Source organism: Branchiostoma lanceolatum, chromosome 3, assembly GCF_035083965.1.
Source record: "Branchiostoma lanceolatum isolate klBraLanc5 chromosome 3, klBraLanc5.hap2, whole genome shotgun sequence".
Taxonomy (NCBI): Eukaryota; Metazoa; Chordata; class Leptocardii; order Amphioxiformes; family Branchiostomatidae; genus Branchiostoma; species Branchiostoma lanceolatum.
The window spans coordinates 17524431-17552188 of record NC_089724.1 but is presented as its reverse complement, the minus strand read 5'-3'; the positions used below and the strand labels follow the sequence as shown (position 1 = coordinate 17552188).

Here is a 27758-nt window from a genome sequence, read left to right as displayed (position 1 = left end):
ACAGCTCAGAAATAAGACATGATGATATCAAGAACAACTTCAGTTTACTTATTGGCTGTGTAGATTTCTATAAAGTAGGTATATTCTTGCTAAATAACATCAGAAATCAAAGTTAGTCAACTTAGTGTCAGATCATGCTACTCTTATGATGGTTGTCCAGTCAAATAGAAAGTTTACACAAATGATATATTTTGAAACATTTGCAAATAATACACAATCTATCAATATAGTAATAGTATCTCTTTTTACATATTTGTGAATAGATTTGACAATTGAATGGAATTTCATGAAAATCAATCGCGATTTTTGCTGTTGTCTCCCTCAAATAAAGTGGACTATCCCCAATTTCCCATGATTCCTCATCATTTCTTGTAAACTTGCAGACCGCGGGAGCTTGGGAGGCCTAGTTTGGCCCCTTTAGATTCTGGACCAGTTTTCTTTAATACTTAGAAAAGCGGAAAAAGATGATGTCGTGTGCAACGTAGCTGAATCAAAGGCTAGAAGAGTAAGAGCATTGGCTCTTGTTGAGAATGGCGCGCAGAGGTGGCCGGTGGAGGGGGCGCGGTGCCAGCGGGGCACGCTCGCGGGGTTGCAGGGGTAACTCCGCCGAGGCACGCCACGGCAACTCCCGCGGGATGCCCGTCAGCATCAAACACGAGAAACAAGGTGGATTTTGTGAATTATGTCTGTACTCTTTCATGGTTTGTGCAAATATTCGGTGAAAGAGGCCCTCCTGTTGTCGAAGTAAAGGATCAGACGGTTTGACAGTTGGTTGACGAAAGTTTTGTTTTCCACATGCTCCATCACTTAATATGCAAATTAGAAAGATTTGCATGGAGTTTAGAATGACATAAAGGAGGGTCTGCATGGGGGTCCTGGCAACGCTTTAATTAATGTCTCATTCAGGTATTAGTTCGATTAGCTGTGGGTACCCTAAAAGAAGCCTTACCCAAAAAATAAACATCTGCATTAATGTGTGTTTTATACATCCGTGGGAAATTCCCTTTTAGTTTTAGCCAGCCCAACTTATCTCAAGTGTCAAACTCATGACATGCTGTAGGGCTGTTGTGAATAAGGATTTTACCATGGTCAATACTGACCAACAGAGGCCATGCACACACAAACTGATGAAAGCATGTTTGTAACTGAAGAAATAAGCAGGTAAAGTTTGCGGCCGCACGTGAGGTCGGACGTGCACAGCCCTGCATTTTGAGTGGTGCGGTTGTGTGATTACTTGAAGTTACTGCTGGAAAGTGCCTTCAGTGGGGTCTAGCTAAGTGCAGTTTGTAACTAATGTAAGAGATTGTCTGGGGTAAATGTTCTCAACATGGAATGAATGACATTAGTTCGTTTCTTAGTTATAGCTTCCTTACGAATGCGCCCATGTAAAACACGTATTCTAACATGTAAGCCTATGGGGCGAAAAAACTTAGTAATGAGACCTTAACGGTAAATTCTGGACTCAGAAGTCGACAATGCTTAACATTAAAGCGTAAGTTAAGGACGGATTGCAACGCTTATCAGTAAATTCAGTTACAATTTAAGTTTGTTATTCTTGGTTCAGTACTTTGTTGTATCTTTAACTCGTTGAAAGGTGCGCATCATCTTTTGTTTTTCAGACTGAACTAGCTGTCCTTGCTTTTTATGTAGTTTATTATCTTCTATAGTACTCGGAAAAGATTATGTTTTTGGTTGAGCCAGCTGTTTGGTGGGTCAGTATGTATGTCAAGAGCATAACTCAAGAAACCTTTGATGAATCTTTATGATTTTTGGTAGGTGTGTAGTGGTTGTGCAAAGGAAGGTCAAGTTCAAAAATGGTTAACCTTGCATTTTTCGACAGTACTCCAGCGGACTCTTAATTTTTGTGTGTTTGTACAGTCAAACCTGTATTAGCGGTCACCTTTGCATAGCGGCCACCTGCCCATAGTGGTCACTTTTTGTCGGTCCCTTGGATTTTTCCCATTGACATAAGCATTAAGAATTAGGCTATAGCGGCCACCTGTCCAACGCGGTCGCGGTCAGACGGTTTTCGGTCCCGCGAGTACAGTAACACTGTCGGTAACGGTCACGGCGCGCCGGTAGAAGCCGCATCGCCACCGCAGGCCGGGTTCAAAATCTTCATTTTTTCACGCAGTAATAAAATTTATGTGGACTCAACTGGATAGGATTATAATAAAGAAAACCAGAATGTTTTATCTTTGTTAGAAAATCCGTGGTTTGACGCGAAGTCAAGTATAATTTTCTTCACATGGCTTGCGTTTGTACATCGTGGCAAAATTGACCATTTCTGTGCATTTCGACCGGACAAATCTTACGGCAGCTTTTTGGAAAATACAACCCGCACATGTACCTGATGCGGTTAGTTCGCGAAATGTTTGAATGCCGGCCCAATTTCCGTTTTCCCCGGGAATTCATCCAAAATTGAGCTCAAAACGTGTTTCGCGCGATGTTCAAACTGGCGCTGGATACTCACCAGCATAAAGGTCAACGGAAGACACCACTATAATGAAAGCTCATCTGTGTTGGTAGTAATCATAATACAATGCTAAACTTTCTTCCAACACTAAGGTATTCACGGATCGAATTTTCGACGACCACTGTCGCCTTCTTCAGGATCAATAATGACCAATCACTGCCGAACGTAAACTCGCGAGAGTTAAGGACACGTGACTTTATTGACACGTGTCATTGCGGATACGTGACGTCAGCAATTGGTCAAACGTGCCAGAAAGTTTATAACGCCCACTGTCTCTGTTGAGTGACGGCTGGAGTGCCCTGATGTATATGGCCTCCTTTATACCTCTCATAAAGTAGTCCTGCTCAGTGTCCAGTATTCTGACTTTGTCCAGCGAGACGGTATGGCCCGGAGATTCAATGTGGATGTGTTGAGAGACTTCAGACGAATGCGAGCTGGGGCGTTTGTGTTCAAGGAATCTGGTTCTCAACGAGCGTTCTGTCTCACCGATGTAGAATTCTTAGCAGCATTGGTTCCATCACTTACAACAGTGCCAGATTCCTTGCTGACACTCTGTCACCACTGGTCGGGAAATCGGAACATCATATCGTGAATTCTCAACAGTTTGCAGAACTCATCAAACACCGCAGAGTGGAAGAAGACGAAGAACTCTGCTCCTTTGACGTGGTATCACTGTTCACATCCGTTCCTGTGAACAAAGCCCTGGACATCATCCTGCGAAGACTACAAGAGGACTCCACACTACCACAGCGTTCCACAATGTCACCTACCCAGGTCGTCAATCTATTGAAAGTCTGTTTGGATTGCACATACTTTCTGTACGATGGAAGCTTCTATCAACAGATACATGGGGCAGCTATGGGTTCACCTGTGTCCCCCATAGTATGCAACTTGTACATGGAACACTTAGAACAACTCGCCATATCTACAGCTCCGCACCCTCCCCTCTGGTGGTTCCGGTACGTCGACGACACCCACACCAAACTCAAGAAAGCCCACGCACAGGAATTCATAGACCATCTCAACTCTCTGGACCCCGACATCAAATTCACATCGGAGAAAGAACAAGACAGAACCCTCCCCTTCCTCGACACTCTCACCACGATCCAAGACGACGGTTCACTACGTCTGAGCATCTACCGGAAACCCACTCACACAGACCAATACCTCAACTTCAGATCCAACCATCCTCTGGAACACAAACTTGGGGTCGTGAAGACGTTACTCCACAGAGCTGACACGATCATAACGGATCCACACGACAGAGAGACAGAGAAACAACACATCAAACAGGCACTGAAGGACTGCGGGTACCCTAAGTGGGCCATAGACAAGGCGACCGTCGCACCAAAGCCCCCTCAACAGAACAACAGGAACCCGGGGACAAGAGAGAGGGACAAAGGACGCATCACCCTTCCGTACATCAAGACCGTCTCAGAACCCCTACGCAGAATATTTGCTTCACACGGGATCTCCACCTGCTTCAAACCTACGAACACACTGCGACAGCTTCTCGTGGCGCCGAAGGACAAAACCCCTAGAGAAGAGAAGTGCGGCGTAGTGTACCACATTCCGTGTCAGGGAACCACTAGACAAGGGACTTGCGAAGAATTCTACATCGGTGAGACAGAACGCTCGTTGAGAACCAGATTCCTTGAACACAAACGCCCCAGCTCGCATTCGTCTGAAGTCTCTCAACACATCCACATTGAATCTCCGGGCCATACCGTCTCGCTGGACAAAGTCAGAATACTGGACACTGAGCAGGACTACTTTATGAGAGGTATAAAGGAGGCCATATACATCAGGGCACTCCAGCCGTCACTCAACAGAGACAGTGGGCGTTATAAACTTTCTGGCACGTTTGACCAATTGCTGACGTCACGTATCCGCAATGACACGTGTCAATAAAGTCACGTGTCCTTAACTCTCGCGAGTTTACGTTCGGCAGTGATTGGTCATTATTGATCCTGAAGAAGGCGACAGTGGTCGTCGAAAATTCGATCCGTGAATACCTTAGTGTTGGAAGAAAGTTTAGCATTGTATTAGGAAGACACCACTGTTACGGAGGTATAATATGCTGAATTTATTTTGCTGCAAAGTATCACTGAGGATGATTACTTTACCAAAAGCTTCAGAATAGATTTAAATGATATTAATTTGATGTAAAATTTGGGCTATTGCAATTTTCTGAAAAGAAAAAAAGCCATCAAAAGAGAGACCTTCTTCTGAGTACCCTATTAGCATAATGGTAGAAGCTGATAAACAACAACAGACTAAGGGAAACTGTCGCCGCGATTTTATGTTTGAAAACGGTCGAAAACGAACAATAAGTGGCAACTGAGCAACATGTATTTTGTTCTTAACTAACTAGGTGGCATTTTGCAGCGAAGGACTTTGTTTCATATGATTAAAATTCGTTGGTGACGCGTGTGCCGGCAGCGAAGCAGTCGCGAAGGATCAAGAGTAGGCGATGCTGGTCTGTTCAGACATGAAGCTCGAGCAAGCCATGGGTTTTGGAGTTGGCAGATACAATACTTCTTTTTTTTCAAGCCAATAATAGAAGTAAAAGAACAACAAACGAACTTCTAAAATGTGACTTGTACCTATACAATGTTTACATGTGTACTGTGCGGTGAATAAATGTATCTCAGTTGGTACTGAAAACATGTGTCCCTCGAGGTCAATTAATTGACCTTTTCTCCATAGCGGCCACCTGTACATAGCGGCCAGTTTTCGCCAGTCCCTTGAGTGACCGCTATAGACAGGTTTGACTGTATGTAGGTAAAAAAGTGAATCCTCGTGATTTTTTGTAGGTGTGTAGATATTGTGGAAACGGAGGTCAAGTTCAAAATTGGTTCCCCTGACATTTTCCTTCAGTACTGCAGCGGGCTTTGTGTGGATGTGAATTTGTATGTGGACAACATAACTCCAGAAGCTGTTTATGGTTCTGTATGATATTAAGTGAATTGGTAGGTTTTACAGAATGGAAAGTCAAGTTCGATAATGGGCCTTCTAGCGGATACCTAAGGTACTGCAGCGGAGCTTCAAAATTTTGGAGCATTTTTTCTGAAAGTGCTATGGTCATGATTTTTATGTGGTAGATAGCTCATGCCACAGGAATTAAGTTGTGTAAGTTTGGGCCCCCTAGCGTCTTGTTTGGAACTGCAGTGGGTGTTTTTGTTTTGACCTTCAGACATGAATAACTTGAGAAGGGGTCGACAGATCGTCGTGAAGTTTGGTATATAGAGAGCTCAGATGGTGCTTATCACAATCAATGACTAATTATGCAAATTAGGAGCTAATCTGCATAATTAGTACGGATAGTTTGGAAATCCACTCCATTGTATAATGGGGCATGTGACAGTGTTCCCGAAACAGGTCAACAGAGGGCCTTGGCTAAAAGCAGTGTTTCCGCCAGAGGGGCGTCTTCCCGTCAAATGACGGCCTTGTGTCGCTTTGGACGGCCTGAACTTAGACAGAGGCCGTCCTCTTTTAAAAAAAAGACAAACTAAATGCCGAGAAATCGGGAAAAAAAATACGAGAGGTCGGCATAATTTCTTTGTTTTTCTTTGTTACTGCGGGCGTGGGGACGCTCTATATCGTTGGACATTCACACTCTTTTGTTTGTTGCTATTGTTATGCTTGCGAAGAATCGATGTCGGTGCCTTTGGCATACGGTGATCTCATTAAAAACCCGTTTTTCAAGACTCAATCGAAGAAAGTCATCGAAGAAAACAAGGAAAAACGTAAACAAAACAAGAATTTCGCCCGTGCACTTCAGCCTCTACGTCGTGATTTGCCGCGGTTCGCCTTCATTTCTGGCCGTATTCGACACAATATATATTCCTTTGAATATTTTTCCGTGAAAATTCTCTGTATGTACCGTAGATAAATTCGTATTTTCGCTATGAATTCACATAAGTCATGACGCTCGCTCGAGTCCCGGGCCGTCCGCCATGTTTTTAAGCTCATTGATATGCAAGGTTCTGAGCGCTGATTGGTCTGCGTCACAAAACCTGTGCTCTGATTGGTTGACGGCAAGATGTCACGTGACCACAGGGCGGGAGATCCCCATTACACTTCAGGCGTTTCTGGTCAATATAGATCGCATTTTGTGACGACTTGAAGCAGTATAGTAGCGACCTTCGTAACAAATTGATTTGGAAAAATTAACAAAGTCTTTTCTGATCACAACATTCAGTTACTTTTCCAAGTCAATTAATTTTCGCGGTACGGTCAATTTATTTTCGCGGTACGGTCAATTTATTTTCGCGGTACGGTCAGTTGATTTTCGCGGTACGGTCAATTAATTTTCGCGGTAGTGCCCTCCCCAAGTGGACGGCCTCTCAGTCGCGGTCTGGCGGAAACACTGGCTAAAAGTGTAAATAAACAGATGGGGCACATAAATAAACAGATGGGGCAGTCTGCTTTCCAAGCAGATGTGTGGGTCCGGTTGGTTTTTATCGTGTTCAGTTTCGGCATTTTTTGTCCAACACACGGTTGGAGACATAACGCAAAGGGGACAAAATAGAAAGCATGACAAAACACCTAAAAACATGTCAAAAACCAACCGGACCCACTCTTTTGCTCAGAGAGTATACTGCATCAAAACTGCACCACTGCTAGGTATTACCTAGCACCATATGGAAAAGTCACATGTACTATGTACTATGCAAAATGTGAATGATATGGAATAAAGATTTATTCTATTCATACATATTGACTGTACCATTTAATTACGACTTTCAATTTTTTTGATGACCAGTTATAACATATATCAGCACACTATACACATATAAAACCAGTAAATTCAGGATGTCAGTCCATAGGCCCCCTAATTAACATATTAATGAAGAATGATGCTGAGTTTGAAATGGCGCCCTGGGCGTGATATAGACTTGTGAATCAGAATAACCTGTACCACCGAATGATTTTTATCCCTATCTAGACTGGACTCATTCCCCCCCCCCATCATAACTTTCAAACGGTATGATGTATGATCAAGTTTGCAGGGGGTGATAACACTGATAAGCATGTAAATATTAATCACTCTCCACAATAAGCCTTGATTATTTGGCGAAGATAATGTGTTCGTGAAACTCTAGTTACCTTCGCCGAGAAGGTTATGCAGAGGGTAGCGTTTGTCTGTTTGTCTGTTTGTTTGTTTGTTTGTAGTGGCACAGCAGAACTCGAGAATGCCTTGATGGATTGTTTTGGTATGTTGGTAGGTTTTGATGAGTCCTAAAAACGATGAGATTTTGGGCCCCCTAGCGGCTTCTTACGGTACTGCAGCGGAACTTCCTGTTTTGATAACTCGTGTTCCGGACATGCTATGGAACTTATTTTTGAGTGGTAGATAGATCTTTGGACAGAGAGTAAGTGGTGTGGGTTTAGGCCCCCTAGCGGCTTTTTTGGAACTGCAGGAGCAGGTTTTGCGTCTGACTTTGAAAGGGAATAACTCAAGAAGGGCTTGATGGATGGTAATGATTTTTGGTAGGTAGATAGCTTGAGTGATGATGTCCATGATTAGACACTTCTTATGCAAATCAGTATCTAATTTGCATAATTAATGAGGAAAGTTTATACATCCGCCAAATTCCACGATAGGACTCTGAAACATGTGACATATGTAACTGAGGAAGAGAGAAATATTAATTGATATGAACTATACAAATGAAGACCTCATTTGCATAATTAATGAGAAAATACTATAACAAGATGGCCTTGATGGATGGTCATCATTGTTGGTATGTGGATAGCTTGTGTGATGCTTAGTATGATAGGACAATAATTATGCAAATCAGATTCTAATTTGCATAATTAATAAGGCAACTTTAAAAATCCACTTTGTTCCATGATATGACTATTCAAATTGTAACTGAGGAAGAGAGGACTGTTAATAGATAGAAAATATGCAAATGTGGGCCTAATTTGCATACTTAATGAGTAACTTGTATTATTCCACACTGGCAAATGACGGCAATTTCATACATTTAATATTTTTTTTGTGGCTTCGGGAAGTTATGTGAATGTTAACATCGTTGAATCAAATTATGTTAATAAGGGCCTCTTTTGCATAATTGATGATAAATATTAGCATAAGCGTAGGCTCATAATTGGTAAGCTGATACTTTGGACATGTTATATTTTACGACAATCAACTGGTATGATTTATTATTGATGAGAAACACTCCTAATACGTCAGTCATAAAGGTTAAAATCCTTTGGCGAAGGTATGAGGTCGTGGAACTCTAGTTGTTTATCATTTGTGCTTATCTGTATTTATATGATATTTTCTTGAATAAAAAAAAACAAAAACCAGTAAATTCAGGATGTCAGTCCATAGGCCCCCTAATTAACATATTAATGAAGAATGATGCTGAGTTTGAAATGGCGCCCTGGGCGTGATATAGACTTGTGAATCAGAATAAATTAAGATAACATCATTACATTTGATCACATACAATCAGTTTGCACTTTGCAGTAAGAATAGTTAGGCCATCACCTTTGACCTTTCACCCTGTAGATGACAGCTATGATGTCAAAGTGAAGTCATTTGAGGAGATCATGACAGAAAAGAAACTGAGACGGCTTGGCCAGCAGACAGCTGCGGGGAGCTCTGCAACACCCGGTGCACCTGCAGACGTCAGTGAGACATGCAGCACACCAGGTTTCAGGGTCTTTCTATCTGAGAGCTTGTGACACAATGTGTAGAAGTTCGGAACAAGATATTCCAGTATTTGATGTGAATCTTATTGTGTAGGAAAATAATGATAATCATAATGTCACACACAAGAGCCTGATGAAAAGATTCTACTAATTCAGTGCTTGAACTGTTGAAGGACTTTGTCTGTTTTCTGCAATATTTAGTTCATAATGACAAGCCCGTTTTCTTTTAGCTTGTCTAACTGCAAATTGCCATTCTTGCTATCTGTCCAGCTCTGTAGTTGTTAATAAGTAGACCAACATATCCTGGCGTTATGTATCTACCACAGGTTTATTACATAATGTATGAACTTGTTTGTCATTTTGGATTTGTTTTGGTGACAATACAGGCCGTGCCAGGGACAGCCCTGTTCCCAGTGTCCGCAGTACTGTATCAGATCCTGGGGGAACAGTGGTGTTCAACAATAATACAGGTAAGTTGTTAGTGATGACAATTGACTTGCCAGAGTAATATTTATAATGAATGACTTCCTGTACTGTCAATCAAATTAGTTAGTAACATGTAGTATCAGTAGATAAATCTTCTTTGTATTCCTTAGTTCTACTTTTTTTGAGGATGTAAGTATAGGTAATTGAACTTCCCCTCCAGTTTGTCAGTTGTTTTATTTGTTGAATGATTGTGTTGATTGTTGAGTTATGGATTAAAGTACTCCCCCCCCCCAAAGAAAACAATGTTGGTGTTGTAATTTCATTCGAAGTTTTTGTGGTCTTACTGAAAATGGTGAACTGTTACATCACCAAGGTTCAGTAACTTTTTGTTTTACTTCCAGGCAATAGTAACAGAACACAGGAACCATGGACTACCAGGGAGTCATCAACCCCAGTCCGACCTCTTTATTCCATGCTGAAAAGTTCATCTTCTTCTCCTGGTGTTCAGTTTGGTACACCAATCGTATTCCTGGACCGCTTGTCGCGGACTCAGGAAGCTGAGTTGTCAAAAGTTGGGGTGATAAGGACACCCTCTAACTCACCTTCCCCAAACAGGGGATCACCTTTTGCTGAGAAAATGCCTAAAAGTAAGAAAGCCAGGAAAGGAGGGAAAACAGCAAAAACAAAAGCTTACCAAGGAACCTCCAGGGAAGAATCTGCAGAGTCATTAGGTGTTTCAGGAATGGAAAGAAAGGATGGAGGTTCTTTGGATAAATTTGGTGACTCCAGTGGACTCCTTGGGCTACGTAATCTGCTAAAGGGCAGCACAAATCAAAGACCAGGAGACTGTATGACAGTGCAAGGTGAAGTTCAAGCAGGACCTGTTGATGGGCTGTTCTCTCCTGTTGCAAGTCAGACAGTGGCTCAAAAACCCTCAGAGGGAAGTCCCTACAGGTTACCTCAGCAGCAAGAAATTGTAATTGAAAGTTCTGGGGATGAAAGTGACAGAAAGATGAATATGTTGGGACATTCCAGTAAAGGAAGAAAGAAGAAAAGGCAAAGAAAGAAGATTGGAGGACAGCAGTGCTCTTCCTTGGATCTTGCCTGCATAAAGAAGGAATCAAATGAAGATTCCAATTGTATGTTGTACCCAAACCTTTCTCCGCTTCCAAACCTTTTGACATTTCCTTATAGGAACAACACGAAGGACTCAGACATACCGGAGATCTTTAGAAATGGCCCCTTGATTGCGGCTTCTTCTGAGACACACCAAGATGCAGAACAGTCTTCTTCGCCTGTTGAGGAGCAGCCTGGTACATCAGGTAGCCGTAATGTCTGGGATGCCTTTGCTATGACCAGTTCCAACACTGCTGAGTCGAGACAGTCTTTTGCTGAATTTAAAGATGTTCCCAAGACTGCTCCCACAGTTCCATCAGTTTCAGACCACCCTAAGCAAACTGAATCTTCAGTTGACACTTGCGATGTGACCAAAGTGTCCAGGGCATCATCTCCAGACAGTGACACCTATTCCGTGCTTATGCAGAGTGTGCAGGAAATGTCCCAGCTAGACAAAGAACATCATATGTCCACATATGGATTGGAGGATGACATCTCCCATAGCAACTTCTTGGAAGCCACAGGTACAAACAACTGTCCCAGTCTGAATCGGCCTGCTTCAGTTGAGCCTGAATATAGCTGTAATGAACTGCTGAATGGACCACCCATGCTGTCCATGTCAACGCCCTCCTTTCAACAGGATTGCATCATTCCCGAGACCTCCAGTACCCCCAGCTGCAGCATGTCTTCTACTATGCTCTTTCCTGCCATTCAGTTGGAACCATCAGAGGCCGGTGTACAGAAGAACATAGAGCTTTCCCCTCCCACCTTGTTGCCTTACTCTGTAGCACTAAAAACCTCCCCCCTTCACCTAAGTGGTTATGATCACAACACAGCTAGCAGTCTTGACCCTGGTGATACTGAACACGTCTCAGAAGACAAGTTATCGCAGGAAAGTGAAGAAACAAGCAGAGATGAGACATCAGTGACAGGGGACGGCACAAAACAGGACCTAACAGACATTGAGAAAAACAACAAGCCGCTTGAAGTAGACATGTTATTGTCAACCTTTCAAACACTTGTGATGCCTGTGAATAGTGCTGAACTGCAGATGGAGAAGACATTGCAGGTGGAGAATAAGAATTGTCCCACCTCCCAAATTGCAGATGGTGAAGAAAATAAGTTGTTGCAAACTGGCCATGAAATTCCTACAGAGACAACTTCTCAGCTTGAAATTTTAGTTGAGGCAAAAGAGGCAACAATTCCAGCTCCAACACCCGTGAAAGCTAAAAGAGAACAGAAATTACCACTAGTCCGACGTCAATCGGCAAGGCTGAGACACAAGTCTGGACGGGGCACACAAGTAGATCATGAGTCAGAAAGTGTGGGACAAAACTCGTCAGGGACAGGACAAAACTCACCACGAGTGGGGAAGAACTCACCATGTGTGCAGAAGAACTCACCACGTGTGGGGAAAAATGCACCAAGTATGGAACCGAACTCACCATGTGTGGAACCGAACTCACCACGTGTGGAACCGAACTCACCACATGTGGAACCGAACTCACCATGCACGGAACCGAACTCACCACATGTGGAACCGAACTCACCACGTGTGGAACCGGTGGAACCAAACTCTCCACCTGTTGAACCGAACTCACCATGTGTGGAACCGAACTCACCACGTGTGGAACCGAACTCACCAAGTGTGGAACTGAACTCACCACGTGTGGAACCGAACTCACCACGTGTGGAACCGAACTCACCACATGTTGAACCGAACTCACCACGTGTGGAACCGAACTCACCATGTGTGGAACCGAACTCACCACGCGTGGAACCGAACTCACTAAATGTGGAACCGAACTCACCACATGTGGAACTGAACTCACCACATGTGGAACTGAACTCACCATGCGTCGAACCAAACTCACCATCTGTTGAACTGGACTCACCACGTGTGAAACCGAACTCACCACGTGTGGGAAAGAACTCACCACGTGTGGGGAAGAACGCACCACGTGTGGGGAGGAACTCACTGCGTGTGAGGAGGAACTCACCACGTGTGGGGAAGAGCGCACCACGTGTGGAACCGGACTCACCACGTGTGGAACCGAACTCACCACGTGTGGAACTGAACTCACCAGGTGTGGAACCGAACTCACCACATGTGGAACTGAACTCACCAGACGTGGGATCGAACTCACCGCCTGTGGAACTGAACTCACCAGACGTGGGACTGAACTCATCACGTGTGGGACAGGTAAGAAAAAGAACACCACGTGTGAGAAAGACTGCGTCACAGGGAGGAAAGAACTCCCCAGAGGTAGGGCAAAGCTCAAAACATCTTGGAAAGAAACCACAACTGCAAGAACATGACTTATCCCGGCTGGAAACGAACTCACAACGACTGGCACAGACCTTGCCACAGCTTGGAGATAACCTACCTCAAATGGGAGATAACTTACCACAGTTGGTACAGAATGCACCACAGGTGGATCAGAACAGAGGTCCTGTCATCACGCCTGATCCAAATGCCCCAGTCCCACAGGAAGACCAGAGCATATCATTGGGTTTGCTGTCACTACCTAGAAATTCTCTGTCTACAGAGGCTGAAGCTTCAAAGGAGGGACATGCATCATTTCAAAGTCCCCATAGCAAACGGTTGACAAGGGCAGGCAAGAGGAAACAAAATTCACCCAAAACACCAAAGAAAGCACACAAGTCACACTCTCCCAACCCAGAAACATTATCTCTCTGTCTAGCTCAGTTGACACCACTTAATTCCAGAGGTAAAGATAATGATATAGGAGACATTCACTCTGACAAAAAAGTTTCTACATCAGATGGAGTTCAGAAAAGTGATGCAGAGAAGGAAGAGGCTGCCACTGGTAGCCTTTATGTTTTCAGTGATACAACAAGTGGCTTGGCCAGTAAGGCAGGAAGTACAAGCAGCAGTGCAGAGGTTGAACACTCTCCATCTGAAAATGTTGTGTTCAGAACCCCATCAACGCCCAGCAGACATGGCAGTCCATCAGGAATCGCCATTACGTCCACCCCTGCATATTCCAGGAAGAACCAGCTTGTTCCTTTCGACACTAAGGCACCCTCACTCAGTCCCATTGTATGCAGTTCATCAACATTTACTCAATCAACCGAACCGAAAGCCACTTGTGGATTGAGGCCACGCAATGGCGGCAACCTGAGACTGGTTTCCTTAGCAACGCCACCAAGAAACAGTGGAACAAGTCTGTCAGCTTGTAGTCCATTTTTGGACTCAACATTGCCACTGTCCTCTCCTTTCAGGACACCTGAGGCTGGTTGGGTGGGCAGACAAGATACAGCCAACAGCTCTCGCGACACAAGAGACAGTGCTGAAAAGACAGGATCATTCAGCCGGTCGTACATCACTGTGGATACCACAACCTGCATCACAACAATGCCTGACAGTGAAGGTGAAGAGGGGGATGCTGCAGCAACTCCTGAGTCTACTTCTGCAAGAAAGGTGCAGTTGAGCATGCTGGGTGATCTCCAGGTGAAGTTGAAGGGGACAAAGAGAGAGGTGAAGAGGACGAGCATGCTGTCCCCACCTGCGCAGAAGTCGTGGGTTTCCCTAGCAACTGGTGGCCCTGTGCTGCAGGGGATGGCCGCGTCGCGGAAAAGTCCTGTAGGTAAGGGAAGTTCAAATCATCACAGAAGGCTGTGTAGATTTAGATTATTTCAGCTATGGTAAGTGCAGTACACATAGAGCAGTGTCAGGAATTTTCTCTGTTAAAAGTTTTTGGACAGTACTACAATTTCAAAAATCATGGAAAGTAACAAAAAGCAGTGGACCATGCTAGAAAATCATGAAAATTAATGGAACTACGGACAGTGGTGGTGGCTATTCAATTGTGTCTGTGACAAAAAAGCAACCCAGGTGCCTTGGTAGAAGAAGTGACCATGATGTGAAAGACTTTAAATTTGACCCTCTCATTTTGCAGGATGCAGTGATAACGATGATGCCATCTCACTGTTTGTAAGCAGAGACGAGGTTTCCGGCCTCCTTGTTGATGATGATGACATTGACAATGAAACATCCAGGTGAGCCTTGGTTTCTGAAGTCATTAAGATACTAAAAGTTAAAAAAGAGCGTAATGATTTGTAGACTGGAACAATCAAAGGCTCTAGTGCAGTGTAGCAAATTTTTTATTCCTCTCACAAAAAGAACTCACTATAGTATAAAAAGGCTCCGATTTAACTTAAATTCTTTTGTCTTTGTGGTATTCAGGGATGCCCAGTGGGACAACAGCCCTGCATCTAAAAACAACAGGCTTCCCAGTATTCAGCAAGCACACCGGCAGAAGCCCTCTCCTGTTATCAATAACCCAGAAGACAGGCCCAGTACCTCCCTGGACCTGCAGGATACAGCAGACACCCGGGTGCACCGAACACAAGGAGGGCTGATTGTCAAGCTCCCGCAGAGAATGATGATGAAGAGGAAGGGGATAGCCATGGACCGCGGGGGTGCCACAGGACCCGAGGAGACTGTAGGGCCTGCCAGTCCCAAGCGACTCAGGACTGTTGTCAGGTTAGGACTCTTGGCTGTCTGGCAATGGACTGACATGAGTTGACCTTTTTTTTCAAAAACTTAATTCTGTATTTGCCTCCTGATGTTGATCTAACAAGTTTAGCCTCAGCATTCTATGTTTCTGATGTAAGGATATTAATAGATTGGATATTGATAGATTGGGCACGAGGGTTAACATGTGCCTTTTCTGATATTCCAGCACCGGGGAAGATGACAAACCTGAAGAGATGGGGAGAAACACTGTCAGGGGAGATGAGCAGTACATAGGACAGCAGGACAGGTGAGTTCACAGTGCTAACAAGCAGTAGATACAGGCAGGGGTATGAGCAGCAGACAGGACAGCAGAACAATTGAGCTCACTTAAACCAAGCTAATGTTTGCCAAAGGTCCGATGGCATTTGTGGGCTTGGTTTTCAACAATGCCTTTTGGTTTTTCCAGGAAACGTGTCAAGAGAAATCTGCCGCTGCCCCCCCATTACTGCCGACAACATTTCCTGACAGAGCGAGGCTGCCAGTATGTGTACACTCCAATTGGCTGTAGGTACCACCACAGGCTGTCCAGTAAGACGGTAAGTACAGCAGCAAGTGTACTTGACCTACATGTACCATAGGCTTCTGGTATGTGCAGACAGGTTAGTAATGTGGTATTGCTAACATCTATATGTTCCTGCAGATGGCGCTAGATTTGATAGATTACATATCAGCGGATGGTCGGCCTGTTCCCGTAACCGTGTTCAGCGACTACATCCGTCTCCTAATCCAGGCTGGTGACACCGCACAAGCCGTGGAAACATTCAAGAAATTGAGCGAACACCCGAGGTAAGAATGCATCTGTTGGGTATGAATTAGCAGCAAGATTAGTGACCAGCCATTCTGTTCATTGAGATTGAGATTGGATGATTCAAACACACTTGTAGCGTTAATCTCCGCTTCTCTCCTCAAAAGGCAGCACTTACTTGGTAATACAGACGAAGCCACTCAATTGCACCTCAGATAAACGCACCTTCCATTTAATTGCACCGAATCCCAATATACAAAACCGGTTCCCATACACTGCATTGTCAGCGACTCCGCATATCTGCACCGCGCATGGTCACCAATGCCGGATAACTGCACCAATCTTTTTCAAAAATCCTTGACAAGTTAACTGAAAGGGTGCGCTAAAATCGGCAAACGCGGTACAAATGAGCCGATACCTGCCGGTGTAAAGGCGCAATACCGCCAATATGTTTAAAACTGTTTTGAGTAACAAAACAAGGCGGTCTCCATTGGCAGTTACCTTGATAGGAATCTGTGGGAGGTCCCGGATGGGTCACCCGTAATCAGTAACCAAGTTTTAGTTTCAATTCGTAGTTTCATGGCGGTACATGATTTACATAAATCGACAACTGCACCCTACGTAATGTAACACAGAAACTGTTATCCCATGATTGGCATGACGATGTTTCAGAATACCTCCCCTGTAACATTACGTGTGTTCTAATGCAGTAGATCGCATGGAAAAATGAAACAATGCAAAATCAAAACAGGTTCGTAGTCATTTCTTTATTTAATAACTGAATAATTTCGTCTGTTTTCTTTGTGCTAGTGTTTCTGACTAACAATACACGCCCTCGCCCATGGTGGTGCGGTCCAGCTGGGCATTTCGCATAATTGCACCAGCCGGATAATTGCACCAAAAACGCTGACAAATGGGTGGTGCAGTTAAGCGGATTCTACTGTACCTTATTCTTAAAGAAAAAGGGAAAGATAAGCATCATAGGACTGGTAAATTGATCCCGCAAGTTGTAGTTTGTGATGACAAAGTTTAGGGATAGAACATATCATTATATTGTACCTCACTGTATGATATATAGCATGTGTCTTATTCAATAAACATTAACTTGGCATGACGTATCTTTTGCCACTGTAGGAACCCTAATGACCTCGCTTTCATCGTGGATGAACTGACTGATAACCTTTTAAGCATGCAGTGCTGGGGTCATCTGCAAGAGGTCCTTCTTCTTGTTCTGCAGAAGGGCATCATGGTTAGCTTCATTTAGCTCAATTTGTTTGCTTACACTTGACATGTATAAAAATTCCCTTAAATCTATTGAGATTTAATTTCATGAGATTTTATCATTAATTCACGATGTTTTGGTACACACTGTTAAATTTGGCAAGGAAGGTGTTCCCTTAGATTTCAGCCCTGAGAAGTGACTTTCAGCACTAAAGATCGACATTTTTTAAAGAGTATGGTTGAAAGTAATAATGAGTCAATGTTGATGGTTTTTGTAGGTTGTAAGCATGATGAAACAAGGCAAAAAAAGCTCACAGTCTGTAGATAGTCGAGTATTGAAACTTTGTAATTTTAGGCCTTATCCACGACTGCCTTTTTTTGACCAACACATGAAAATGTTTGTTTTCATTTAATTGACAGCCCAATGACAATGTGCTGTCTGAGCTGATTCAGCATCATGGAGACAACAACAACGTCTTGGCCATCAGGCAGCTCATGGATCAGGTCAGAGAGGTCAAAGGGCATGGGGAGGTCAAACTTGTTTTACCAATAGTGAGCGATTTTACAAATGCATGGGTTGAATAATCTTCATTGTGATTTAGTTCTCCTCTTGAAGGAGTCATACAAATCTGGCAGTCATTATGATATAGTGGTGTCCATTTAACTTGATAGCAGGGGAAAATTGTACATTTCACCTACATGTATATGTAAATTAGACTTCGGAAAGATGTATCATTCTGTTTCCTCCTTCATGTGCTGCTGGCTTTCTGTTCAATACTCCCCATGTGATCTTTGAGAGTTAGCAGTTATCATTGTAAGGAGGGCTACAGTTCCTACCATTGTAAGAAGTGTTACAGTTCTTGACCTCCTTGTAGTCTGAGTTCCCGTTCTTTTGCAGTATGATGAGTATGGCGTACGGCCGGGAGATGCTGTGCTGGTGCTGGTGGACAACTGCCTGGCCAGGCCAGACCGCCCTCCGTCACGGGAAAGTCTGACTAGTGAGGAGGACGTTGACGAGAGGCACCACAGGCACAGACACTTCAGTCGTGTCCAGCCTGAGCGCATGGACATCTCCGTGGAAACAGGGAATGATGACCCTCTGACTGGGAATCAGGACAAGCCTGGTCAATCGCTGTGGCCTGAACAGATGACCGGGATGCAGGGTACACTATTTGAACCTAGTCGTCCTCAGATCCCCCTGCCCCTGGAGGTTGGGAACCCCCCGCCCCTGGGCATTGTTAACCCACAGCCAAGTTTTACCATGGAGAGTTTCATACGGCGTTTCCAGGTGAGTTCTGACTCCTGTTCTGTCCTTGTCAATAGGAATACTAGTACAAACATGTACATGTATATTCATATCTACAGTCTGTTTCATTAACTTCATACAGTGTTTCCAGCTGTTTTGTCATTGTTGATAGGAATATATTCATTTTTACAGTCTGTTTCATTTACTTAATACTCTGATAAAGACAGGAGACTCAGCAGTACAGCTGAGTTACCAATGCTGATGGAGGATAGTGACGATCGGCGTAAGGCAGTCCAAGCTTCCCAAGACAAGTGTGCAATAGATGATGTCCTCAATGACCACTTCATACAAGTAGTGATTGTTTATAAGGAAGTTAGAAAACACAGATTCAACCTGTTGACATGAAGCTGGTTAGTCTCAAACAAAAGACTTGTACATCATTAGAACGAAAGTTGAATCCTCAATTTCAAGTCTTGCTTTATGTTCTGTCTAGCTTTTGGCAAGGTCAAGGTTCTCTTTGGAGGAACTTGGCAAGCAGTTGGGGAAGTTATACACCAGCCTAAAAACCACAGTCGGTAGTGTGGACAGCACGAACATGAAGGTGTTACAGGCCCTGTGTGATGCAGTCAGCTCTCAAGAATGCTTTTCCGAGGTGTTTCATGCCATGTTGAAAACGTTGGGTCACTCAGGTAGGGCTGCTCTTACAATTGTCTGTAAACTTGGTTTCATGTACAAAATGCTTGAATTTTTAAAAAATGCCTTCAAGCATGAACAGTCAAAGTTTTTTTGACCCTTCTCATCTACTGGTGCAAAGATAAAATAGTGTGGCATTTCATTGCTTGCATGAATTTTGTAATGAGAGATTGCCGGGGCTGTTTCTTTGTCTGACAAATCAGAATCAATGTTGTTATAGATGTTGTTCATAAAGTCGTTTGTACAGTCTAACTCCTAAAAGCTATGAATGGCTGTATGAGCCTTTATGTCAAATCTGGCCATGGTCCATGTACTTTTATCGCACAGGCTTCCATCGAATAATTGAAACGTGCTTAGCTTGGCGTGCAACACATGTTCTGGTGTATTCTGTTCATGGTGTATCCTGCATCACCCTCGGTCCCAGCCTTTGAGCGATCTGACCCACCTTGGGTGATTCGGAATGCACACAATGTAGTAGTCTTTATCTATCCCGCATGATATACGCATACACTGTAACATGGCACTCATGTGTCATCTCCACAGGAGAGGACGATGATATCACCTTACACCAAGAGGACGTTGTCCCACTCGGACGTGTCGCTGTGTCATTGCTCCTGAGAGCAAGGCGCAGGGGAGCATGGGAACAAGGTAGGGATGCTGACCGAACAGCCATGTGTGGTGTTGATATTGCCATGAATGGTTGGGTTTTTGACTAAATTTTTTTTACTGCCGACATTTCTAAAAAAGGCTGTCAATCCAACAAACCCTGTGAAAGAAATTTTTCTTCTAGCTCACTTGAGGAATGGTCGAATGTTGTAACATATATTTACAGCACAACAAATTGCAGAATTGTAGCTGGAAACATAATGAATTGAACACATTCTCAACTGATGTTATTTTCCACAGGTTTTTATATGCTGTACCTCATGCACCAACATAGCATGTTGTACGATGAGTTGCCTGGCCTTAGCGATGTTTGGAGCGAGGAGGACCGATGGCAGGTGTCCAATGCAGCGCTGCAAATGTGCCTGAAGTCAGACAACGTTGGGTCAGCCCTGGAGGTGTTGAAGGGTAGAGGTAAGGAGAGACTGTCTGAAGGTAGAAAAGAATATCATGTTTTAGAGAGTGATAAAGTTGACATTTAAAAAAAAAAAGTGGAGGATGGAGAGACTCATTCCAGTCTTTCCCTGTTCCAGACGACAATTGGCTGTGTCCTCCTGAGTCTCTTGGATCCGTCTTTGAAGAACGGCGCCATCTTCTCCAGGAGATCCTGACTGCCGTGACTCTTACAACGGAGAATGCCGAGGATTATTTCACCCTGATGGACATCATTAAAGGTACAATTTCTGCAACCGACACAAAGGATGCTATAGTCTGACCACCAACAGTTCTTGTTTGGTTTGTGTACTGGATAATTATATTATTTGATAGTGTATGTGTGTGCTTAGGTTCTTGCCTCAGGAACAGCTGGGAACAAGTGATTAGAAATTGGTAAATGAAATGAGTTCTTGATCATATTGTATGACCTTGAGAAAGGATCTGCTAGAGGGCACTTTTAGCGCAATCGGTGTCAATATGTGGAGTGAAATAGGCTGCCTACATTGTGCTGTATTTATTTCTATGATAACATGTTTATGCATAGTTATAGTCCATATTGATTTAGGAAGGTTTTCAATAATCAAATGTTGTACTGTCTAATCAGTATATTTTGGATTTTTATTTCATTCTTTGATTCTTGCAGGCATGGGAGTTAATTTGGCCCAGCAGTGGATGGAAATCTTAAAACAGAATTTGTCAGATGAAACGGTGAACTTGGTGGCGCTTGTTTCAGAGCAGATGATGCGGAGAGGATTGCTGAATGTTAAGATTAAGACTAATGAACAAGATGACATGCCAGCAATTATATCCTCGCTGGTTGATATCCTTGGACGGAATGGGCTGGAGGACGAGGCACGGAAGGTCTTCCTACATGGCTGTCTGCAAGGGATGTACAAGATCCCTCTGTATCCTGAGGACGGAAAGCTTTGGGACCTGTATGTTCCCTCTGACCTGACGGCCATAGAAATGCAGCTTTACGTGGAGCGTCACTTCCAGTTTCTGAGTCACGATCTGATGAAGGGAAAGTTTGAAGGAAACCACCTCACGATAACACTCACTGCCCAGCAGGCAGATGCAGAAGGTCGCACAAGATTGAACAAGGCCCTGCAGGAGGGCTTCGGGTTTAAACATGGTGTAGAGTTCATCGGCCAATTGGTCCGAGGTTGCTTTACTGTGGTCATGTACTTCTGTTCCATCTTGGACTGGCTACAGCGTACAGATATCGTGGTTGACGGGAGCACATCCGCCCTGTCGGACTACGAGCTGGAGGATGATTCCTCAGTGCAACCGTCGCGTCCTCCCAGTCAGTGTAGCGTGGACACGCACTTCACGTCTCTAACCAATGTGGTGAACAGAAATGAAGGGAACAACGAAGATGAAGAGGACAACGGCTCTGCAGCAAACTCCTGCAACCCCGATGTACTAAACTTTCTGGATTCTGTGGAAACCCAAAGACAGCAGAATGAGAGAACAGGTGTCAGAGGCCAGGCAGCTGACACGTTTCCCTTCATGGCCACAAATGGTCAAGCAAATCCTGCACAGCAGATCAGGCTTCATAGCAGTTTGCCACAGCCCCAGCAACACATCTCAAATTCTGCAGTATATGTCAGAGCAGAAAACAGAGAAGGGCCAAACAGAAGCCAAGGCTTCCACCAGCATCGCAATGTGTCCAGACCTGCTCATAACACCATGCAGCAATTTGGCAGTCATGGTAGTCAACTGCCGGCACAAGCCCATGATAGGAGAGGTGCACAGCCCATACCCAAGCTCCACAGTATCCCACAATCGTCCAGTTCTATACTTGGGGAATACTACAATCCCCACCAGAATTCCATACTTGGAGAGTACCGCAAACCTCTCCAAGGTCCCCTGCAAGACTTCCACAGGGTGAGCCTTCCTGGAGCGCAACCCCAGCGTCCTCATCCCCCGCCACAGCAGCACCCTGCTCCACCTCCTCCACTGTTTCCTGTTGGAAGAGCCATGCCACATGTCAGTCGCAGAGACGGTGCAGCAGGATATACGTGTGAGGGTCAACTTCAGGGTGGCAGAAATGACATCAACAATCCAGTAGGATCTCACATGGGTCCACAGCAGGGTCACAGAAATGCTTTGAACAGTGCAGCAGGATTTCGCATGGGTCCACAGCAAAGTCTCAGAAATTCCACAAACAGTTCAGCAGGATTTTGCATGGGTCCACAGAAGGGTCACCGGAATGACATCACCAGTGTAGCAGGGCTTTTCAAGGGGCCACAGCAGGGTGTCAGGTACCAGGGGCCGACCCAGCCTAGTTACGCAAGAAGAGATGGCAGCAACTGGAGACAGGATGTTGGGAGAATTTGGGATACGCCACCCCCTCCTCCTCCCCCCCCTCCTCCTCCTCCTCGTCCCCTTAAACCTCCCCCTCTACTCCCCTCGCATCAGGCATACTTCCCAGGAATGGCCTCGCCCCCGAAGAGTTTCAAGACAGTGTCTCGTCCCCAGCAAGGGACAATTGACATTTTCATTCGCCAAATACGGGAGGAGATTGAGAGCCGCGTGAGGACGTTTGGACAAATAGACGAGGTAAGGGCAAGAAAAAGAAAGAAAATGGAAAAATGCCGGGTCAGATTCAGGTCATAAGCGTGGTTGTTACTACTGCCATACACTGGGTTCTTTTCAGGTCATTAACCCCTAACATTCTTCCATTTTAAAGGTTCTTTAGGTGTTTTTTGATGCTGGCTTTTGTGTTGTTTCTTGTATTGTAGATTGTCCATCATCCTGAAGTTTTCTCTGGGTCTTTTTTCAATATTCCTTCTCGCATTTTGTTCCCTACAGACTAGTTATGGAGGTAGGACACTGCAAACTGATTCCTTGTCTTTGTCTATTTTTCTGTAGGCATGCCATTTTTCATATCATACCAAATAGCATTGTCTTACAGGCAGTGGTAAAAGTTGTCAGAATTCTTGTGTGGGGTGGGAGAGTACAGATTGCAGTGGCATGCTGGTGTATATTGATGAGGAGGTTACTTCAGGCTTAGTTGCATGTCTGTGTTGAAATTCCAGAATTTGTGATTTTTCCTCCAAATAATCTATAATTTTTTACCAGAGTTTCTATTACCTACTCTGCACTCTCATCTTTTTTTGCTTTTCAATCCTTTCTTTGCTAATTTGATGACAGTTGAACTTTCTGATAGCTCTTTCATTTCCAAACCTTTTGCTGCGTAGGAGTTTCCCTGCATCTGCCTATAGAAAATTAATTTGTCAAAAATGTGGTCAACTTTTAATGATATCTTCTCCCCTATTCTGTTGCATATTGAGTCTTGTTTCCATTGTTCCTCTTTTGAAAGTCTTCTCACCTTTATTTAAGTATAGCCAGCCATGTCCTTGAAATTCCTTTCCTTGCAAAGAGACTAACTTTTATCTTTGTGAGCTGAAGCGACAGAAAGAGAGCTAGAGTCTTTGATGTGGTGTCTTGATCAAATGTCTGTAGATAACGCAAAGTTCATGCCTTAAAGACACCACTTTTAGTATCTTTGAAACGCCACAAAGTTTTGACAAGACTAGGAGACTTCATAGGAGAAGTTCATGATTATGTTTTGTCTTTTCTATTTCTTAAGTTAGCTGAGGGTTGTGGTCAATCCCTTATCACTCTGTTTCTAGGGGAAATTTCTTGGTCTGTGCAACTTTCTTCTCAAAGTTGTGTCTGACATTATCTTTAAAAGTCGTTCTGTTTTGCATCTGATGAATCGTTGATATGCTGGGTTTGGCAAGACTTGAAACCCATCACACATTGTTACAATGTCAGATCTTGCCCAGTTGGCTCATGTTGCTCAGTTGCTGTACTAACTTTTTATGTATGTATGCACAAATGAAGACACATGGCTGGGCTTTGACAATCCTTAGAAATGACCTTTTGGGGCCATAAATTGTCCCAAAGTGGTATTATGAGTAATGCTCGGTGTGTTGCTAGCTTGTGTGAATATTTACCGTCAGTGGAGGCAACTGTACTGCTTTAAACCCAGCCAGATGTTGGGCTCCATGTGAAGTGATATGAACATGTTGTTCCCATGTTGTTAAAGGAATATGTCTCGACTCTGGGATGCCGCCTTTTGGATGGGTTTCTTCAGAAAGAGGGGCAGGCCTTGTTGAGGAGGCCACAGTTCAACTTGGAGTTGAAGAGGCGTATCTCAAAATTTGTGGACTGCAACTATCATCAGGAGTATGCACGCTTATGGATGAAATAGCTGTGCATCTGCCAGTCAGCTTTTTCAAAGACCAAATGTATATTCCAGCCAGTAAGGAAGGAACTTTTGCAGGACTCCAATGATGTACTTCAAGCATCGTATGAAGGAGTTCTGTGAAATGAACAAGTCATGTGACACCCAAAGATGTTTCCAAGTTCTGATGAACATTCTCTTTCAATCTCTTCTGAGCTGGTGCTATCTTCTCTCTTTCCAAATTATGCTACTGACTCTAAGGAAGAACCCAACATGCATAATACCATACTGTCTTGGCAGACATTGGGAAGTTCTTTGATACATGGAATGGTGGCTTATGTCATCTAAGTCAATAACCTCAATAGAAAAACTGAAAAGGAGCATGTTACAACCACAACGATGATGGTTTAAAAGGATGACTTACATCTGGTCCAACTTGTGTGTGTTTTGGTCAAGAGGCAAAGCTTGTAGATGGAAAAGACTATCATATTACAGCTATTAGGATACTGTTGACAGGACAAAGTTGTCTTGCCTGACCTTTGGTTGAATTAAGAAGCTAATCGAGTTTAGGAAGTATGTATTAAGAGGTCAGACAGAGGTCATGAGAAAGGACACATCAACTCTGTAGTTTAACAAGCTGCAGAATTTGATTTTCATACATTCATTTCATTGTCTTCGAGTTAAAGGACCAACAGCCTGCAAACTGTGCTACTTTGAGTTCTTCATGAGCACATAGCAGTATGTCTTAAATGTAAGCAGAGGATTGTGGAAACTTATTTCGTAAAGGAATGGTGCTACAGAAACGTTTCATACATGTTAGGTTTAACATTTTTGCTACATTAGTTTATTTTTATATGGTTACGAAGAAGAGAGTGTGATAGAGCCTACACATGACATTTTGTTAACTTGAAGAAACTTCATGTTTGGGGAATGGCGTACATATGAGTGATGAAAATCACATGAGGGGCAGCAATATCCAATATTTGGATATTTTAACCCCAATATAGTTAACAAGGTCTGGTGCTGAATGGGTTGGTCAATAAGGCAGTGACATCACACTGGCCCAACAAGCATGTGACATCACGGGACCATATGGGCTTTCAGTCAGAATTGCATAGTAAATGGAGAAAACACTGGACAATTTGAGAGATATAGCACAAAAAGGTGGCTAATCTTCCATTTGTTACATCTCCTAATACTCAAACCAAGGGCTCATTGGCCAATACATTGCTACCCGTTATATATGTTTCTAATGCCATAAGCAAGCTCATGTTGCCCCATGACGTAACAAGTTCAAAGCGGTTGATATAGCCTTGATGGTCCCATGACCCATTCTCAACAATTTGCTCTGAACCTGCTAGATGATTTACCCAGTCCCAGTTTGAGGTTTAAATTTGAATTTGCTGTTTTGCAGTCTTATTCAAAATGTTAAAGTGAAAAACCGCCACAATGCCTTTTGTACACGAGCTTCTGGTGTGTGTTCAAAGGCAGGGCAAACCCAGACTCTCCTCAGCCTACTAATGGAGCTGTCTCTTTTGTTTCATTCACGTTATTTATATTCAGACATGGATATGGATACATTTCAAACAACACTTCACCCCAAAATCTAACTGTTGTAGGATGTTGTTAGAAAGTATTTGTGCAGCACGAATATCATGATATTTTTTGTACTCTATATTTTGTTATTTACTATCTATATACTAGTAATTAGATAGCGTTAAGTTAGTTTTTTTTAATACGTTGGTTAAAATTGGATGAGAAGTTTTGTGAAACATGAGAAAAGGTATGTAGTTTGCAAGGCCACACTTGTATTTCCAAGCAGCTAATATTAACACAAGCGTTAGACCATCTTAAGAAATGTAGCCTTCCTGAGCAGCGGCATTTTTTTGGAAGGAGCGCTGATTCGAGATTTTCAATATGGGCTTAGGTTCTCCTGGGAAAGGGTGTTATGCCCTCCTCAACTGGGACCAAAACTCCCTTTCCCGGCACAGAGAGCCTTAGCCCATGTTGAAAATCTTGAATACGCGCTCCCTCCAAAAATAACGCCGCCGCTCAGGAAGTCTGCTAAGGAGGCTATTAGAAATGAGTGTACAAATGTCATCACACCCTAAATACCTGAAGTCATGGTTGATAATTAAAACAAAAAAAAGTCGACTCATGGACATTGGTGGTCTCCTGACTCATTGAGTTTCTTGAGTTTGTAATCAGGGTTGATAGTAATTTACGTGTTGATAGTGTTGCATCAGAAGTTATGATAATGGGTTTCTATTCAACAGTATTTCAAAACCCAAGGGCTGAATTAGAGCCTGGCATAGTGAGAACCAATGACGGAACCAACAGTCAAGAGGCCAGTGCCTTAAGCATATTGGGTGGTACTACTACTTTAGGGAAGAAAATGAAAGGTTTACTCTATGATTTCAGACCAAACCATGCCCTGGTGCCATTGGTAGCTGAGGTTCTTGTTATGTATGCTCTCATTTACGCTTCCGACTATAGGCTCGTTCTCAGAGAAATGGACAAAATGTCCATTTAGGTTCGAAAAATAGAACTCATTTCAGGCACACCTACCTTCATTTTTGTACAAACGTCTCCATTAACAATCTCAAAGAAATGACAGCTTGATTAAAAAGACGTTCGTCGCCTAACATAAACGTTCAGTCTTTTCCACGACAGGTGTAAATTGTAAAACGTCATAAAATGTATTGTTTTATACGTTCATCTAAATGTCACAACCGTTACTTTGGCGACAACCATGAACCACTTTGTACAGCGTACAACAACAGTTGCAGGAGCGATCTGACTTGATCTGTCAGAGGGCCAGAGAATTATTGTTACTTTTTAGGCCGTTTTAAATTTTTCATCCATGCTGGGTTTTTTAATGGAATCCCACACATGCCTATAATTTGTTCCATCAACCAACGCTAATGTTGTGGTGCTTTTTGAAGAAAGAAATAATGCTCATATGTCGTAAAAATGCAGCATTTTGCACATCTCAAATGCAAAGCTCGAGAACGAGCCTATAACTTAGTTCTGTGCCCCTCAACTATACTGTATATATAGTACACGCGGCACAGAAAGGAATTTTGACAATTTGTAAAGTAAGACATCTGCCCTGGTCTTAAAGGTCATCTGTCTGCAGAACTGCTCAGTAATAGACTGCCCTACAAAATCCATTGAGAATTTACTAATGGCCAGGTATGTGTGTTTTACCATTATCTAACTTAGAATCGACCGTTAACTAATGAAGATGGTGCCCTGGCTACTGTATATGGGAAGGTCAATGATGATGTGAAAAATGATAGTGCTTGTCTGTGTTAAGATAATGAT

The 27758-nt window shown here is 43.5% G+C and overlaps 1 protein-coding gene across 2 annotated transcripts; it reads left to right on the top strand.

Annotated features, from left to right (window-relative positions):
• Nucleotides 1-377: 377 nt before the first annotated feature.
• LOC136430708 (uncharacterized) lies at nt 378-26593 on the top strand. Of its 2 annotated transcripts, none has more exons than XM_066421523.1 (18): nt 378-666; nt 9006-9149; nt 9535-9618; nt 9976-14301; nt 14614-14713; nt 14901-15200; nt 15400-15480; nt 15640-15769; nt 15874-16019; nt 17113-17227; nt 17620-17703; nt 18098-18487; nt 18939-19134; nt 19682-19786; nt 20045-20215; nt 20335-20475; nt 20880-22798; nt 24294-26593. In XM_066421523.1, the coding sequence occupies exons 1-18, from the start codon at nt 531-533 to the stop codon at nt 24456-24458; spliced, it is 8733 nt and encodes a 2910-aa protein (XP_066277620.1). In that variant the 5' UTR covers nt 378-530; the 3' UTR covers nt 24459-26593. The 2 variants fall into 2 exon arrangements, with proteins under 2 accessions (XP_066277620.1, XP_066277619.1); XM_066421522.1 differs by having other exon boundaries at nt 17620-17730.
• Nucleotides 26594-27758: the final 1165 nt, after the last annotated feature.

Coding starts and splice junctions, on each gene's coding strand:
- LOC136430708 (XM_066421522.1), top strand. CDS start 531: ATGGCGCGCAGAGGTGGCCGGTGGAGGGGGCGCGGTGCCAGCGGGGCA. Junction 15,201..15,399: donor CGACTCAGGACTGTTGTCAG/GTTAGGACTCTT, acceptor CTGATATTCCAG/CACCGGGGAAGATGACAAAC. Junction 15,770..15,873: donor ACAGGCTGTCCAGTAAGACG/GTAAGTACAGCA, acceptor ATGTTCCTGCAG/ATGGCGCTAGATTTGATAGA.